Genomic DNA, 18,937 nt, shown 5'->3' with positions numbered 1-18,937 from the left:
GATCCCGCCTAGACTATTAACCCGTTTTCTAAACATACAAGCTGTTTCTGTTGAATTAAGGAATTCAGGATAGGGCAAAATGACAATAACATCATTCACTTCAACCGAAAATTTATCATGTTAGACCAGTTTAAAGGCCTTCTTTACTTCATCCGTAAAATTATATCCTATAACGTCTAGTTCCTTTTTACTGGCTTTTTGAATTTTAGCAACATAGCAATAGTATTGCTTCTTCCTTCTTCCTCCCAATACCTGTACTAACAGAAAAACTCCTTCTTTGATGTCATCCTTGTTATAGAAAAAATACTCAACCTAATCATTATTGTCAAACTCATCCAAGTTAGACATTTCACTTTCTGTTTCGTGATTACTTGGTGACTCTTCTTCACTGTCGCTTTTAGTTTCATCAGGTTGCTGAGCTACAACACTTTTTCCTGGCTCGACATTTAGTTTGGTTCGGCTTAATATTTCGGCTGAATGGTGCAGATGAATATCTTTTCTCCTTTAGATAATGTAAGGTTGTCGATTTGGCTCTATTTCTTCATCTTCTCTAGGTAACTTATTTAAAACTTTCTCCGGGAGAGAAAGGATAAGTTTCATTGGCAAGGAGGAGACAATAATTCGTTTTATAGCGCTGTTTTTGTCCGCTGTTTTTGTGTTTTTGTCCATGTGCTGAAGGGTAGTGTTTAACAAGTTTGAAAAATCTATTGTGGCTAATGTGGGGTGACCGTTTTTCCAATTATTTATAAGAGTTTTCCTCCAAGCCATCTGAATAGGATAGAAAAAACCGACATCAGGTGATTGGGTCAAATGTGTTGAGTTTTTGACCAAGCATATAAAGCCCACATTGTTTTGTTCGCATAAAGATATTACCTCATCGATAAAATGTGAGGAAAGGTTATCTTCTATGATGATTTTTCGCCCTTCAAGATGTTTTGCATGTGGGAAAAGGTAAAAGTAAACCAATCCGTAAATGTCTGTGAATCTATCCATCCATGATGGGTACGATTATATCGAGAACCTGCAAAGCAGCCTCTGTCAGTACAGCAAGGTGATCCTTTTGGACCATTTTCGGTCCATTTTAGCACATTTTTTCTGCTTTATAAATTATATGTAATGGTATCAGCAATCCTGAAGCCGAAGCACATAATATCATTATACTCGTTGCTGCTTTAGTAAAATTAAAACCCGTTCTGGATATTTGGTGCCATAATTGGTGCCGGTGTTATCTTGTACATTGGTCTCAACTAAAGTTTCTTTTGAAATATTAGCTCTAGTTCTTTTAATATTGGTTGCCACTTTTTGGGTAATTTCTCTTGTATGTCATCTCAGTAATGAATATACCCAGTCAGTTTCAGCTAAATTGTTTTTGAAAAGAGGCACTTGTCGACCCTGGGCATGTAAAACACTTTTTGCCAAATATTTTATATCTCGCAACTAAAGGGAAAATCCCCACTCGCCGCATATTGCAGCACGCTGTATAATGGTTTTTTTTCGTTCGCAGAAAATACAGTTTGCCCACAATTTTTTCTTCCATGTCGTCCATTATAGCGGTTATTGAGGGATCCATAGGGAATTTTATATTATTCTGCAGCGCGACGTGAGGACCATTTTTCCTGATCTTTCTGGAGGGTATTTTCCACCCTTACTTCTTCATAGTCCTAATATGGACGAGCACCAAGTTTTCATATATCATTTCGAACCATTTTTACTGAAAAGAAAGCACTAATTTAAGATTTCTTCAGAAAATATGTTATCAAATTCGCCCCCGATGGAGATCAATTTTGCCCTATAGACCTGATCAAATTAGCCCCATTATGAGTTTTTAAATTTCCCGCGTAAAGTATGATACCCTGAAAAATAGCACGAAAAGTGTAACTATTTAAAGATAGTTAGTTAAAATTGCACATTTTTTGTAGTTTTTCTCAGGCACCGGAAAGTTAGGATGCTTATCAAAAATATAGCCAAAATTAAAATAAGCTCTTTTTCATAAAAAAATATACTAAAACAGAGTTTTTACTAACTAAAGCGACGTTGTTAAACGTTTGTTAAGCTTCTTAGATTTCAGGGAAAATTAAAATATTCAGAATCATTCGCAATTATCAATTTCGCCCCTTTGGATTAATTTCACCTAATTTTTCGAGACAAAACTGAATCGTATAGAAATTATAGAGAAATGTTTTACTATTACTATGGTATACAATATCTGAAAAAACTCTTCTTATAAATCTAATCCCTAAAAATCATTTCAAATACATTCCGTCAAAAAAGTATCGCATCACCTATGAAACTGCAAATTTTGTATTAAAATAATTTACAACATGGATTTTTTACTGTTATTTTTTTTTTACTTTTTAAATACGTAACAAGTATTAAAAGAAAAATGCAGAATGTACAAAAAACAAAGGTTTTATTTAATTTATTTCATAAATTAGAAGTAAGCGCAAAAACACCATTGAATAAAAAAAATCAAAATAAAAAATAATGATAATTTAGTAAGACGTATTGCCTCCTCTAGCTCTTATAACATCTAGACAACGTTGTGGCATCATTCCAATCTTTCTTCTTAGATAATCTTGATCGATATTATCCCATTCTACGGTTAACAACCGTTGCAGGTCCTGAAGATTAGCTGACGTCACATTACCAGATCTCACCCTTTTGTAAAGATGGTCCCAAACATGTCCAATTGGATTTAAGTCCGGGCTGTGCGCTGGCCAATTCAAAACTTGTAAATTTACCTCTTGAAGGTAACGATTCTTGAGACCTGTGGGTGAGCATTGTCATGAATTAAAACAAAGTCATTACAAATAAATGGGGCGTAAGGAACAATATGCATCTCCAAAATTTCTCTAATGTACCTATCAGTAGTTAGATCCTAGAGCATAATAGATCCTCCTCCAAAGTTTGTCGCCGATCTTCGGTTGCATTGAAAATAACGCTCGCCATCACGTCTATAAACTGGTACTCTTCAATCCAAAGTGTATAAACAAAATCTTGACTCATCCGTAAAGAGTATGTTACCCCAGCCGTCGATATTCCAGTTTACGTGCTCTCTTGCAAATGTTAGACGTGCTGTACGGTGTTCCCTTGTAAGTCTCGGGGCAGTGGCAGCTACTCTGGCTCTAATTCCAGACTGTCTTAAGATGTGCCTAACAGTTTCTGAAGACAGACAAGTAATAACAGCGTTAAGGGAAACAGGAACAAGCTGCCTAAAACATTTGTCAACCTGAAATGCCGGTTATTGTCTATTTAGCACTTAGTTCGCTATACAGTAAACAGCATGGCTACTATGTAATGCTGTTAATTTGATATATAAGTTAAATCGTTCCTGGTGGTTTAAGTATTCACCAATCAGCAATAAACTATTTGTAGATCTAGTAGACTATTCGGTATGTATGAATTTCAGGATTGTCCAAGACATGTTCTTTACCCTCAACAACAACGGTTTCATGTTCACACAATCAGTTGAACAACTCCACTGTCAACAATGCAACAAATTCTTGGCTGATCGATTCGTGGAAGGTGCTTGTCCGAATGTTGGTTGTAATTATGAGGATGCTAGAGGTGACCAATGTGATGGTTGTGGAAAACTAGTCAATGCCGTGGAATTGAAAAATCCCCGGTGTAAAATATGTAATAATACCCCTGTTTTGAAGTGCTCTGATCAATTCTACATTGATTTACCCAAGGTAAGTTGGCAAAATTTATGTTAATACGTTGGTTTGTCAAAAATACAAGTAATATACAGCAACAGCTTTTGAAAATAGGTTGAAAAAACTGTATTGGTCATTAATTATCAATTTGAAAAGTTTGGATGTAAAGATGTTTCAAAACGTCGTAAAATACGCATGCCCGAAAAAATAAATGGACCCTAAAAACATTTACCATTTTAATTTCATAGGAAATTAGGCGACAGGGTAGGATTTGCACGTGCTAATGATGTCGAGTATTTCCAATAAACATGACATTTTAGGTTTCTCTAATCTTAAACATTTCAGTTAGTCATCGGTACATTACATTTCGAATCGTGGCTAAGCCATGTTGAAGTTGACTTGCAGTCACATGTCTTCGACGCAAAGCTTAAAGGACTAAAAATCTACTGTCCACATGCGTAGTTGCTCTTTGCCGACCTGTTACAGCTCGTCTTTCATAAAGACCAGTCTCTAGGTACCTTACTACCACTCGTGATACTGTCGACTGATTTACACCCACCAAATTTGCCACATACTTCTGACTCCTTCTGTGTATTTTTTACAAAAGTAAAATGAAGACTGCTAATATATATAAACCAGACAAAATACCAATTAACATTTTTTTTCTTAAACAGTTAAGCTGTATTTACAAATTTCTTTTTAATATTTATTCTAGCCTTAATATTCTTAAGGGCCAGAAAAAAGTAATTTAAATTAACCGAATGCTGCCAGAAATATTTGTAATTTTATAAGTGATGCGATACTTTTTTGGCGGACTATATTTACCTTAATGGTATCTCGTAATATTGCTATTTCTCTAGTTAAATGTTCGTTTTCTTGAAATAGAGCCTCCATTTGCTGCTGAATTTCGATGCTCGGCCCCCTCATCCTCATTCGTAGTTCTTCTTCTAATTGACGTACTAGCATAGCTTGTTTCTGTAACAAAATTCTACATTAAATACCACATAATTTAATACTAATTTGTTTATTAGTAGAAAAACTTAAATGCTGAGTTATTGGTTAAACACTAAATTTAGAACAATTAGATTTATACGTTATGAATGATATTATAACAACAGAACTACTCAGTTCCAGTTTAGAAACAAAAACAGTAATCCAAAATAAGTGCAGGACATATAAAAAAAAACGGAAAGAGCTCCTGAAATAAAATAAAAGATGAACTAGGGAATTCGATATACTTTACAGATTGATTACTTTACAAATTGATACTGAAGCAGATAAAAAAAGACATTCGGAAACATCAAGAAGACTAGACATAGAAAAAAAAACAAAGGTTTAAATTCATTTGCCCAAAACTGGGAAAAAGAACCTTAATATCCTTGAAAAATCAACAAGAACAATTTAAAACAGTAGAAGTCAAATAACAAAATCAATCAAAATATTCTACGAGCTACTTTTGCAGCTCAATAAATGATCCATCTGCTTCTTTGAAACATAATGTTAAACGAATCATAACAAATGTCAACTCAGAAGTACTGTTCAAAATAATTAAATGAGAGATAGAACATACTATCAGGAAATGAAGTGAAAAAGCCCCTGGAAGTGATTGAAATGTTGATAGAAAATAAATATTGAAAAGGGTGTGATATCTTAATTCACAAAAAGGATGATACGACGGACCTTAAAAGTTCCCGACCAATTTACCTTCTTTAAAAACTACATAAAACGTTTATTAGTCATTACCAATAGGCTTACATGGAAATTGTAATAGAAAATGTTTTGCCTTTGTAAGTTATGAAAAAGCGTTTTATAGTGTAGAACTATTAGCCGGATAGACTTACGAATATTAATGCATGATACATAATATATGAATTACGGTGTTAACCAATAGCGATCGTCTTCTCTCATGTTTTAACCTTGTTTAGGCTTTTGCATCTTCAAGGAGGGCTGCTCTTTTTTTGCGCACTTAGGGGGGTGTGATAAACGTCAGAATTAACTTTGTGCATTGGTTTTTGGTGATATAGTGCTAACAAGCTGGGGTTCAGAAGGTGGCATTGTATTTAGGAGCGTACTAGAGGACTGTTTGGTCAGCTAGACAAGCCAAGGAGAGGTACTTCGAGTATGACTAGCCATACTAGGAACGACTCTTGATTAGCGTTTTTGGTTTACAGTTTTTAAATGCGATATTTTAGGGGGATTTTTTATAGGACTTAGAAATACTTCAGAATGTTCGTTTCCAGTTTGTGTAGAAGCTTTGCTGGAAGGAATGGAACTTTTCTTTGGGAATCCTGGTGAATATTTGTCCTCGGCGATGGCAAGGAGATTTGACTGTTTGCTTGGCTCGGTCATTTGAACTAGCTATAGTGCGGAGGACATATCTCTTGCTGAGGATTCGGATTCTGTCCTTAATCGGTGTTATGTTTGCTATTTGGTGGATTAGTGCTGACGAGTAGTCTCTGCTTTTCCTCGTGCAAAATCTGAGGATTTTCCTTTCGGTTGCCACAATAATGTTAATATAGCGGGTATTTAGTGACGCATAGTCGCATTCCTTGTATTCGATTATTGTTCTTATGTAGGTCTTGTAGGTGTGCAATAGTGTTTTATTTGACATGTTGTTAAGAGTACCAGACTGCGCTACCACGAGTTTTGCCCTTTTTCTTGTATGTCGGTCTTCTAGTTGAGAGTACTACTAAAATAAACTCACAAATAGGAGAGCGGTTACGGCTGTTGGAAGATTTCAATATGATTAGTTGAGTTTTGAAGGCGTTAATAGTAACTCCTTATCTATTGCTTACCCAACAATTCTATTTAAATCCGGAAACTAATTGTCGAAATTAAATCTTAACTGTCTTTCCTTTTAATTCTATTTAAATTATTTTGAGCTGTATTGAATACAGACAGTTGTCTAAGCGTTTCTCTGTATGGGACCGCAATGAGGAGAACAGTGTCGTCAGAAAATAGCAATAGGGACTCTGATCTAGCTTAAGGGCGGGAAATGTCACTGTTGTAGACTGTGTATAATATTGGGAGCTAGAATTAAGCCCTGGGGTACTTAAGCTTGTGGAGTGAATGGTGTGAATAGCGTGTTCTCAACTTTAATCCGGATAGTCCGATTAAAGAGACAAGAACTTATGAATTTAACGAAACTTGTGGGAAGTGCAGCAAGGTGGAATTTTTTAATCAGATCTATGTACCAGACCTGATCGAAGGCTTTCTGGACGTCTAGGAAGATGCATATAGTGTATTTCTTTTCGTTAATTAATTGTGATATAAAGGTTGCTGCTTCAATTCATGCATTTTGAGCGGAACGTTCAGCCCTGAATTCGAATTGATAGTTTTGAATGGTGAAGTGAGATTTAAGGAATTCTACAAGTCTCTCCTTAAGGATCCTCTCGTAGACTTTACTTAGGGCGCTTATTAGCGAAATAGTCTATATGATTCAGGGTTGGTTATGAGTTTCCCCGGTTTGGAAATCATGACTGTGCTGGCCACCTTCCATGCGGTTGGAAAGTAGCTCAGCGTGAGACATGCACTAATTATTATCATTGATTATCATCAAAAAAAATTACAAAAACGTTTAATCAGTGTGTTTTGCCAGTGTTAACTTACATTGCGGAAACGTTGACCATGACAAGGAGAACAGTTCAAAAGATCCGTGTGTGTCAAAGGGCGATGGAGCGTGCTATGTTGGGCGTTTCACTACGAGACAAGATCCCAAATCTTCAGCTACGACAAAGAACAGGAGTGGCTGATGCAGTATAGAGAGTAGCAACACCGAAATGGAACTGGGCAGGTCACGTGGCTCGAATGACATATAATAGATGGACAAAGCGGATATTGGAATTGAGACCAGGAGATAATGCCTACCGAAGCAGAGGTCGTCCACCAACACGTTCGACGATCTAAAACGTTGTCATAGGAATTGGATGCAAGAGGCACAAGATCAAAATAGATGGAAAATTATGAGGAAGATCTATGTCCAGCAGTGGATAAGCGAATATTGAATAATGATGATCATGCATCTGCCTGACAGTGTCCTCTGTCACAGGAGCTACCTTCGGATTAGAATGGATCACAGAAAACTAATCTAATTTAAATAAATCGTGGCGTAAGCATACAATATCTGCAAAAGTATTTACAGCAGCACTGGAAAATAATTGTAAGTCGTTGAAATGAAGTTGCCAAGAAATTCGGGTCATTGCAAAGTATTTAAATCATCTTAGATCCGCCGATGATGTAATTATAATGTCACAACAAAACAAAACTAATGTCAAACAAAGAAGACAAACTAGTAATATCAGTGGAAGGAACCTTCGTTAAACATGTAGATAAATACGTCTAACTTGGCCAAAATATAAGAATACCTACATAAAGAAAACCAGACAACGGAAATAAGTAAAAAGGGAAAAGAATTGTTGCCTTTGAAAAGCTGTGTTGTGTATACAACAATAACATAAATACCTCAGAGACTTCGAAACAAAGCATTTACTTTTTGTATCGCTCCTGTTCTAATATATGGAGCTCAAATATAAATATTTACTACAGCAAATTTGGAAAAGTTGAGGAAAATCCATAGAGCCATGGAACGACATATGCTTTTTACTTCAGAAACATCGAACTAATTTATCAATGGGAGAGACAAAAAGTAAAAGGCGGTATTGTAGGTAAAAGGTATATTGGCGGAAGTAGGCTGGACACACCAAACGCTTGGAGGTTGGTAGGTGGTACAGAGAAATAGATAGTTTGTGGCCTGTTCAATTTATTGAATTTATAACCTATTACGTGCCTGTATTTTGAGTTAACTATGTCTTATATTGCCGGACATGTGATACGAATGGGAGAGGATAGGCTACCAAAACGAGCACTGAACGCCAGAATGCAGGGAAAGAGACCAGTTGGAAAGCCAAGAAAGCGCTGGGAAGACACAGTAAGCAGCGACGCACAAGCACTTTTAGGAGTCCGTGTATGGAGAAGAGCAGCCACAGACAGACAAGGGTGGAGGCAAAAAATAAAGGAGGCCAAGGCTTATTTTGGGCTGTAGTGCCGTAGAAGAAGATGTCTTATATTATTAATTTTTATCGCTTCGAATACGTATAAGTGTATGTACTTAAGTCTTTTAGTAATAAATTATGTTTGGGATTAAAATATACGTTTTCTTTTAAACCACTTCATTTAAGTATTAATATCTTATAATTCCTCTCAAAATTTTATTAGCTTTTAGTTAAAGAGATATTTTTTCTTATGAGTACAAATATTTTGAACCAAACTACACATTTTCTACCCAAAAATTAATTAGCTTAGGTCTAATGTATAAACAGTCACTATCCGATTTTAGTTCTTAGTTGCCAGTTATTAATTTTATTTAAATATGCATTGAGATGTGCAAATATGTAGTTAAGTTACGATCAACACTCTCACAATTTTGTGGTAAGTCATTCACTATTCGTTTTTAATTAATTGCGATAATAAACGATTCTTTTTTTGTATATCTATAGAGTCCGACTTGAAATTCATTTTTTGCCGCTATGTATTCACGGACTTATTTTCTATCTAATTACAGATATTACAGGCATATGGCCCTATCTTCAGAGGTCAACAACGGTTATGTGAGTGAAATATCTTGTTATCTAATGATAACATTTTTTGCTGTTAAAAACATTAGTTTTATAAAAATCATGAATGTGTTGCTTGTGTGAGTCCATTTCAAAAGGTAAAAGAAATAATAAATTAGACTTACTCACAATCAATTTATTTTAACTAATCAGACGACCGGTTTCGCTTTCTACAATATGCAAAGCATCTTCAGGTCACGATACAAAGTTAAGTTAAATAAATGCTGAAAATAATAAACCCATATTAGGGTATTGTCTAATAAAGATAAAATAAAGATAGATGATATAAATTATATAAATTACAGTAATTATGCCAATATTACATGTCTGTGGTTTTTCAAAATGAATAAGATGTTTAAGCAGACAAGGTAAGACCCACAAATTGGTAAAATAGTCTATTAAACTGTAATGAATTAATAAATAAACAAATAAATAAAACATTACTTACATGCCGGTACTCTATTAATTGATGGTTGAAAGAACATGGTTCAAACTATCTTGTATTGTTGATTGGAGAACTCAAGTCAACTATTGTAATTGTTTAACAGTAAACAGGGAAGTTCTTGAGGAGACAGATTTTATCCAATGAAGTAGAGATAGGTAAATGTAATTGTTTGTTTGATGAAAGTAATGTTCTATACCATTAAGTTCTTTAAAGTTATTTATATTTATTCTGGAGATATATTTATGAAATGTGTGTTATTTATTGAGATTTTTATTTTTGTTTTGGGAGGTGACAGTTGTAAGACAATGAATAAGGATAGATGTACAAATTGTGTGGGTGTGCAATTAGATTAGCTTGTAATTATCAAATTTCTTTGATAGAGTTATCTTGTAATATGTGGCAAATGGATGTAAAGTTCACTATATAAAGTTAAAAATTAAAATTGAGACACTTTAAAACACACAGAAAACACACAAAAAACACTTAAAAAACGGGGGGACGAAACAGACATTAAATTTAAAAAAGGGGGAGGATTTGGAAGAACTACATCTCTTACTTTGAGACAATGAGTTTTTTATGTTATATATATATATCAGATTTTAGATGTAAACTTGACAAATGTAGGTTAAAGTGTGACAGTTCTTCTTCTATTTTAAATGCTGTAAGTTAAGCTGTAAGTTATCTAGTTTTATGAAATAAGCTGATATTAATAAATGTATAAAAATTTTTTTAATTTTAATTTAAGGTATCAAAGTTATTTGATGTGTTAATGTTGGCATACTTTAAATAATTAAATTTCAATGTAACAATATAAATAATTGTAGTTGTAATACATCTTCTATGATAACTAACTCAGCTTAGTCAAAGTTACAGGACAAACTTAAGTGATTATTTGGTAATTAAATTAAATATAAATATGTACATTTGTAATCAAAATGTATAACAAAATTATAAACTTTCTTTGAAATAATTGTTAGTGTGAGTTATCTGTCATGGTGTGTATAAATATTTTCAAATATTTATTCCAGTTCTGATATGTTAATATGGAATTTAAATAATAAGCAATTAAACTATTGATCATAAAGTAATTGATAAATTAAAGAAAAGCAAATTGACTGAATTATTAAGCATTCAATAGTTAGTTGGTAATTTTAATACCTCACAGTTGGGACCGGAAATTGGTTATACCAACAGGTAAAAGGTTCTTTATCTAAACCGGTGTAAAGTAAAATTATTCTTATTTCAATTTTCTGTACCATGAGCAGAAATATCATCACACCGACATGAACAATGGTGAGTTTGTATAATAATTTCTATAACACTTTAACAATTTCAAATTTATAGCAGTTTATAGTTAAAATATAATATTTCTATTTGAAAATGTAGATTTGAATGTTATTAGGAATAACAAAGATCTATTTAATTAATACTGCTAGTCTGAACGACTTTACAATGTTATTTTGGGAACAATCAACCACGTGTTGAATTTGAAATCAAATATTTTGTAAAATGAGTGTATTTCGAAACCAGATGGGATGTAATACTAATTTTGGGTTAAATAAGTTGAGGTACCATACCAGTTCAATACTGATGTTTAATATAGTTTTAGGAAAATGTAGTTTCTAGTAATATATTAATGAAATTCTGTGAACAAAAAACTTAAAACCATGGGGGACCATATTTTAAACTTGATGTAGAAAATTTAAATAATCCAAGAAGTATATCAAATGTATCTGAATGTATATGGGATTCTGGAATAAAATATTGTTTGACCATGATATTGAAGTTAATTCCAAATTGCATGAAGATAATGGATACTATATGGAAACCTCACATGAAAGTTGATTTTGGGGAATCAATTCTATAAGTATATGGGCTTTGGTGTGGAAACCAGGAATGGCGTGGGATCAAGTAATATTATTTATATTAAATTTTATATCAATACTGAGTATACCGGTGTGTATTCTAGTTCTAACTGTGCATTTAATGTATCTGATGTGTGATTTTTTAGGGATTTTAATATTTCTAAATGTTCCAGGTTATTTAGTAAGCAGCCTTTATTACAAGTATGAAGGATTGTAAAATCTGTTTGTGGATCAAAGCTGTGGTTTTTTCGTCGGATATGTTGGGAGAAGTGTGATTGACCTGATGTTGGACGTTCTATATATCTAAGATGTTCTCTTAGTCTAATATTGAAGGATCTGAAGGTTCTACCGATATAGCATGCATTGCAGGTATGGCAGCTCAACTTATATACTCCGCTATACTCAAGTGAGTTACGTTTATCCTTGTTATTCAATTAATTACTATTTAACTGGGAATAAGCCACAATTAAAGGTTAAAATACGTTTATTGACGTTTCAATTTCCACTTCGGAAATCGTTCTCAAAATACAAACATTAGTAAATTAAACAAATTTTGTTTTTGTTACTTAGTGAAAAATTCTTCTAATAATTTAATTTTATCTGACTCATCTATATTGACAATTCAGACATACAGTATACATTTTAAAGTAGACGACTTTAAAATGATATTGCCAATATTGTTGAGTTGCGTTCCTGGGACGACTTTACTTATAAGATAGTTCATTCGATTACATGAAATCAACTTTAACTTGAGAATATCCGTCAGAAAAGATCATAACATGTAATTCGTCTTTAAAAAGACAAATACATGCCATGATGACAGTAAAATTCTCCTGTTAGTGATTCCATAGTAAATTATGAGGGAAAAACCAGGAAAAAAACCTCATAATACTATCCCGACATGGTAAGTATTTGATCTTGCATTTAGTTTACCTTCAATAAATACCAAATTCCGATTTTATATGTTTGTTATTTAAAAAATATATAAATGATGTATTCTCCATATGTTATTGACTTACCAATACTGGTATTTTCTTTTTAATAACTTCTTTATTCTTTGGAGAATACATCATTTATATATTTTTTAAATAACAAACATATAAAATCGGAATTTGGTATTTATTGAAGGTAAACTAAATGCAAGATCAAATACTTACCATGTCGGGATAGTATTATGAGGTTTTTTTCCTGGTTTTTCCCTCATAATTTACTATGGAATCACTAACAGGAGAATTTTACTGTCATCATGGCATGTATTTGTCTTTTTAAAGACGAATTACATGTTATGATCTTTTCTGACGGATATTCTCAAGTTAAAGTTGATTTCATGTAATCGAATGAACTATCTTATAAGTAAAGTCGTCCCAGGAACGCAACTCAACAATATTGGCAATATCATTTTAAAGTCGTCTACTTTAAAATGTATACTGTATGTCTGAATTGTCAATATAGATGAGTCAGATAAAATTAAATTATTAGAAGAATTTTTCACTAAGTAACAAAAACAAAATTTGTTTAATTTACTAATGTTTGTATTTTGAGAACGATTTCCGAAGTGGAAATTGAAACGTCAATAAACGTATTTTAACCTTTAATTGTGGCTTATTCCCAGTTAAATAGTAATTAATTTAAAATGCCACAAGAAAATAGCTTCAGAACAATACTTGTTATTCAAGAAAGTCAATCCTAAATTAGAGGCAGTTTTAAAAGAGATGTTTATATAGTCATCAAAGACTTTTGCAATCTTATAAGATAGTTCACCTATGTATGTTAAAGATCGGTAAGGTTTTTGTTCCACTATTTCATTAGAATTTTGTGTATATACTTGGTGTTCTTGCATTCTATTTATCTTTTTGTGTAAAATTTTATTCACTAGATTAATTGAATAACCGTTATTTACAGCTATTTGTTGAATTATTTTTAATTCTTTATTAAATGATGTTAAAGTTAATGGTACCTGTCACCTCCCAAAACAAAAATAAAAATCTCAATAAATAACACACATTTCATAAATATATCTCCAGAATAAATATAAATAACTTTAAAGAACTTAATGGTATAGAACATTACTTTCATCAAACAAACAATTACATTTCACCTATCTCTACTTCATTGGATAAAATCTGTCTCCTCAAGAACTTCCCTGTTTACTGTTAAACAATTACAATAGTTGACTTGAGTTCTCCAATCAACAATACAAGATAGTTTGAACCATGTTCTTTCAACCATCAATTAATAGAGTACCGGCATGTAAGTAATGTTTTATTTATTTGTTTATTTATTAATTCATTACAGTTTAATAGACTATTTTACCAATTTGTGGGTCTTACCTTGTCTGCTTAAACATCTTATTCATTTTGAAGAACCACACACATGTAATATTGGCATAATTACTGTAATTTATATAATTTATATCATCTATCTTTATTTTATCTTTATTAGACAACACCCTAATATGGGTTTATTATTTTCAGCATTTATTTAACTTAACTTTGTATCGTGACATGAAGATGCTTTGCATATTGTAGAAAGCGAAACCGGTCGTCTGATTAGTTAAATTAAATTGATTGTAAGTCTAATTCATTATTTCTTTTACCTTTTTATTAGTTTTACAGTTTATTTGCTTATTTTTATTGACAATTAGCAACGTTTTTTTTTTGAAAGTTTATTTTTAGTTCTTTCTGAGTATGTTACCAGATGTAACATATAATTTTGTAACGTTAATTTTAGAATACAACGGAACAGCGGACAATGTGGATGTCAGTATAGTATCCTGGTTTGATAATAAAATCGTTACTACAATGTCAAAATATGCTGGAAGTGAACCAAAGGGAGAAACAAGAAGATTTTTTAAACAAGAAAGTATACATAAAATGATACCTTGTCCTAACAGTGTCCTAATCTATAACAACTACATGGGAGGTGCAGATCTCCTTGAGTCCATGTTAGGATTTTATAGTATAAAAATCAGGTCGAAGAAATATTATTTACGAATATTTTTTCATTTCATTGACATGACAGCCGTGAACTGATGGTTATTAGTCAAAAGAGTGAAGAAATTTGATTTACCCCTTTTGGATACCAAACTAACAATAGCCGATGCTCTATGCAAAGCCGGAAAACCAATTAAACAGAACAGAGTAGGAAGACCGTCAAGTAGTAGCATTCAGCAGATGTACGAAAACAAACGAAAAAAGGGACTCACTCAAGAAATACCCCAAGAAGACATCCATAAAGATGGGCTTGATCATTTTCCCTATTGGGATGAGAGCACTTATAGGTCAAGATGCAAATTTCCAGGCTGTACAGGGAAAACATATATAGTGTTCACAAAATGCACAATACCGTTGTGTATTAATAAATAAAGAAACTGTTGTTTGCAGTTTCATACTGTATAGTGTATACTGTAGCTTCAAAATAGTTTGACTTTAATATTACATTGTTGCATGATGTTCCATGTTTGGCACCAAAATTTTTTTTGTCAATAAAGTTTCCCTCGTAGCTAGATTTTTTTCAATATTTTTACGTAAAAATAGAATTAAAATTCTTACCTGAGAATTTATTTTTAACAAAAAACAAAAATTCATGCGGTAAAGGGTTAACAAAAAAAAAATAGTCATTATTTTTTTATAGTTTTTTAATTATTTGACTGTTACTAAATATTATTAAAAGACGGAATCTTTTATTTCATTCTAAAATGATGAGAAATCTTTAGGGGTATCTCGATGAAAAAACTTTGTGACCGAAAGTAAACTTACATTTTATTACTTCACAAAAGAACTTTTGTGGAAGCTCGGTATTATATTCTCTTTACAAAGAAGTAGTTGAATGAACAATCTTATACCAAGAAGTAAAACTTTAGTGTAAGGCGATGTTATAAGTTCCTTCATAAAAGTCAGACCACTGCAGTAGACACTAACGACTGAATATTCAATTTTCCTGAATATAAATAGTGCAGGAGCTGCAGCGATTTTATTGTTTCTTATTAGTTTGGTAGATAAATCTAAAATCTATATTATAATATAAAAATGAAATTTGTTTGTATGTTCTTTATAGAATTGTAAACTATAAATTTGATCATGTTAATCTTTAGCAAAGTTGTTACGGATGAGCTCACGAAGGTTTCTTGTTGGTACGACAAATTTTCGACAGATGGCGCCACTTTTATTTCAATGAATTTCATACATTGCTGTGACAGTTTATGCTGATTTGAATTAGAAGGAAAGCAGCGAACGAATGATAACGTTTTAAGTTGTGGGTGGCATAAAAATTTATGTTAATTATGAGATTTATGTCCAGCTCACATCGAACAAACAATATTGTGTGTATTTTTATATATGAGAGCGTTTTTTACATAGTTTTGTGAATTTAATTGTAAGTTAAATTAATTTAGATAAATAATTCAATCGAATTGAATTAAATCGGATATCATCGTAAGTAAAATTAACATCGATTTCAACAAATCCCGAGTGCCGATTTTTTTCTCTTTAAATTTTCCTCAGCGAATTAGTGATCACTAGACTTCGGCAAATATGCAAATAAAAATGTAGAAAATATGCGCATAAATATGCACGTGTTTACCCGAAAATATGCAAATATTTTACAAAATATGCATACAAATAAATAAAAAAATCGTAAAATAGTAACAATTTTATTTAAAAAAAAAGTGTACATAACTAAATATTTCCTACTATTCATTAAGATTTACATTTATTTTAAGTAACTACATCATTTTTAAGTATGAATAAACTTATTTAGAATTATGGTAACAATAAATGACCAAGTGGTGTTCAAAATTTTCTAACAAAAACTTGTGGCTTCTGTCTGAGTACATATATTTATATATGGAAAAACTTCGTTCAACATCAACTGATGTAACGGGAGCATTTTTCAAACTAACCAAAACATTTGGTTCTAAATTAATTGTTTCCGAAATATTTCCAGCTAGAACACTGACTACTTCAGAAAGAATATGGTAACCTTTATTTTTTTCCATAGTAGCTTCAAATTTTTTTAAACTATCTTTTCCAATATTACCTCTAACGTTCCGACAACATGACGCAAATTCTTTTATTAATGCTGTACTTTCGAACAATGACAGTTTTGGTGATTCTAACTGAGTAATTGTTTTTTGAACAAAACTAAAATTTGATTTTATAAATGAAAGTTCTTGTTGAAGCAAGTTACTCTGAAAAGTTTGTTTAGAATCCAAAAGAGATTGGGAACTTTCATCTGTTAACGTATCAATTATGTTCTTTATTTTAACAAAATGATCTGCATAAAAATTAGCTGCTTCTAACCATGTTCCCCATCGCGTTAAAATAGGTTGTGGTGGAAGAGGAATGTTAGGTAGCATTTCTTTATAAAGTTGAATTCTTATAGGAGATTTAAGAAATACTTTTTTGACACTGGATATCATGGTATTTACAAGAGGAAACTTTTTTCGTATTTCCTCTGCAACTCTGTTTAATCCATGCGCTACACAAGTAACATGTATTAAATCTGGGAAAAATATTTTTAAATTTTGTCCTGCTTTCACCATATAAGGAGCAGCATCCGATAAAATAAGCAGTAATTTATTAGAAGGAATAGTTGTCGGAAGAAAAAAAGTTGCTAATGTTTCTTGTATAAAACGCGAAATTGTTAAAGCATTTGTTTTCTCAAGTTGCTGGCATGAAATAAGATGAGATTTTGGTAAGGTATCTTTTTTAAGAACACCAATCAATAAATGAGCAATATACTTTCCTGAGGAATCAGTGGTTTCGTCTACAGATATGTAAAAAAAATTATCTGCAATTTCTTCCTTAATATTAATTAACACCGACGAGTATAGCCCGTTCACATTATTTCTTCTTAGAGACCGATCACTTGGAACATTAAGTTTGCAATATTTTTTTAGAAACGAACTAAAATTTACATTTGCTAATTTTGAAAGCGGTATATTTGCAGACACTAATGCGCGACACAAGTCTTCATTAAAAGTTTCTTGCTCATCTAATTTTTTTGAAGTAGATTGGAAACATTTAGCCATTGAAGTTTGATGTTTTCCTCCTATTTTTCCTTTTTTTTTGCAATGTGTGAAGCAGTTCTCACATGTTGGTCTATCTGAAATTTCTTCTCACATGCTATCTATAAATAAAAATAAAAACCTTTATTTTAACCCAACCTTTAAAATATAAAAATATACAAGGTGTTTTTGGTTAATCAAATAACTGGTTTGAAAAAAAAAACACTCGCTAAGTGTTTTAAATGCAGTATTAATCCACAAATTAGTTTTTGTTACTTACCATTAGTACATCATATAACTTATTTTAAAATTCAACAAAAGTTTTTTTTTTGTTAATTCAATTACAATAAAAATAATTGTGTTTTAGAATAGCTGACTTCATAAAAAAAGTAAAGGTGAAAAATTTTTCTAAATACACACCATTGTATTGTACCATGGACAATTTTTTCTCACTAAAGGAAGCTATTTTTCATTTAAAAACAACCTACGAGTACTAAATTCAAGTAAATACGTTTATTGGTTTTAAAGTTATTGTTGTTATTAACTAAAAGAATTTAATTTTTTTTAATTTTAACACCCTGTATCTCGAAAAGTAAATAAGTTTGACCCCTCATTAACTATATCGTTTTGTTCAATTTTTCGAGAAGTATCTACAGTCAAACGTTGTAAGTGTCATTTGGAAACACCCTGTATGTATGAAATATTAGATATTTAATAGAAAATATTAGATACTTACAATTTTGCCACAGACTGAACAGTAGATTTTTCCCATATCCATAGACAGCTCTTTATAAGGTTTAATCCAAGTTGAAGCACTGGTTGTTTTAGGCATTATAAAATCACAATCTTCCTTTTTGTTACGCACAACGAGTGTTTACGCTTTGAATATCAAAACAAAAATGATTTACAAATCTGAGCATCAAATTAGAAATGTTTAGGTACCTAATTCAATAAACTGGGAGATTTTGGAAAATCCCTAAATTAGGAACAAAACTATTAGCCGTTTACCTGCTGTTAAGATAAAATAAATTGTAGATAGATTTGGGGATTAGATCATAAAATACAAATGAGCGAACCCTTAGCGATTATCCAATAACTGAATGCCTCAGTGACCGAGACTTTCTAAGAATGTTGAGGGCTACTTAAATTGATCTTCTTTGAAATTGTAAATGTTTTGTACCTGTAGAGATTACGTACTTAGATCATTTCTTGATTAAAATGGCTACAAAATTTTATACAAGAATTGAAATAAATTGGTATGTTTAAAAATTTTCAAATACAGTATAAAAATCTGAACTTTTATGCACTTTATGCAAACTTTTATACAAATATGCCAAAATATGAAATATTTG

General features: G+C 31.8%; 1 protein-coding gene across 7 annotated transcripts in view; it reads right to left on the bottom strand.

Moving 5' to 3' along the window:
• brp (ELKS/RAB6-interacting/CAST family member bruchpilot) overlaps positions 1–18,937 on the bottom strand; it is a 528,827-nt gene that overhangs the window by 264,578 nt on the left and 245,312 nt on the right. For all 7 annotated transcript variants that reach the window (XM_072520526.1, XM_072520528.1, XM_072520527.1 and 4 more), the window contains exon 4: positions 4,482–4,631. In XM_072520526.1, the coding sequence (XP_072376627.1) occupies positions 4,482–4,631 (150 nt within the window). The remainder of the gene's footprint in view (positions 1–4,481; positions 4,632–18,937) is intronic.

Source organism: Diabrotica undecimpunctata, chromosome 1, assembly GCF_040954645.1.
Source record: "Diabrotica undecimpunctata isolate CICGRU chromosome 1, icDiaUnde3, whole genome shotgun sequence".
NCBI classification, from domain to species: domain Eukaryota; kingdom Metazoa; phylum Arthropoda; class Insecta; order Coleoptera; family Chrysomelidae; genus Diabrotica; species Diabrotica undecimpunctata.
The sequence above is the reverse complement of the archived record's forward strand: the minus strand, read 5'-3'. Positions and strand labels throughout refer to the sequence as shown.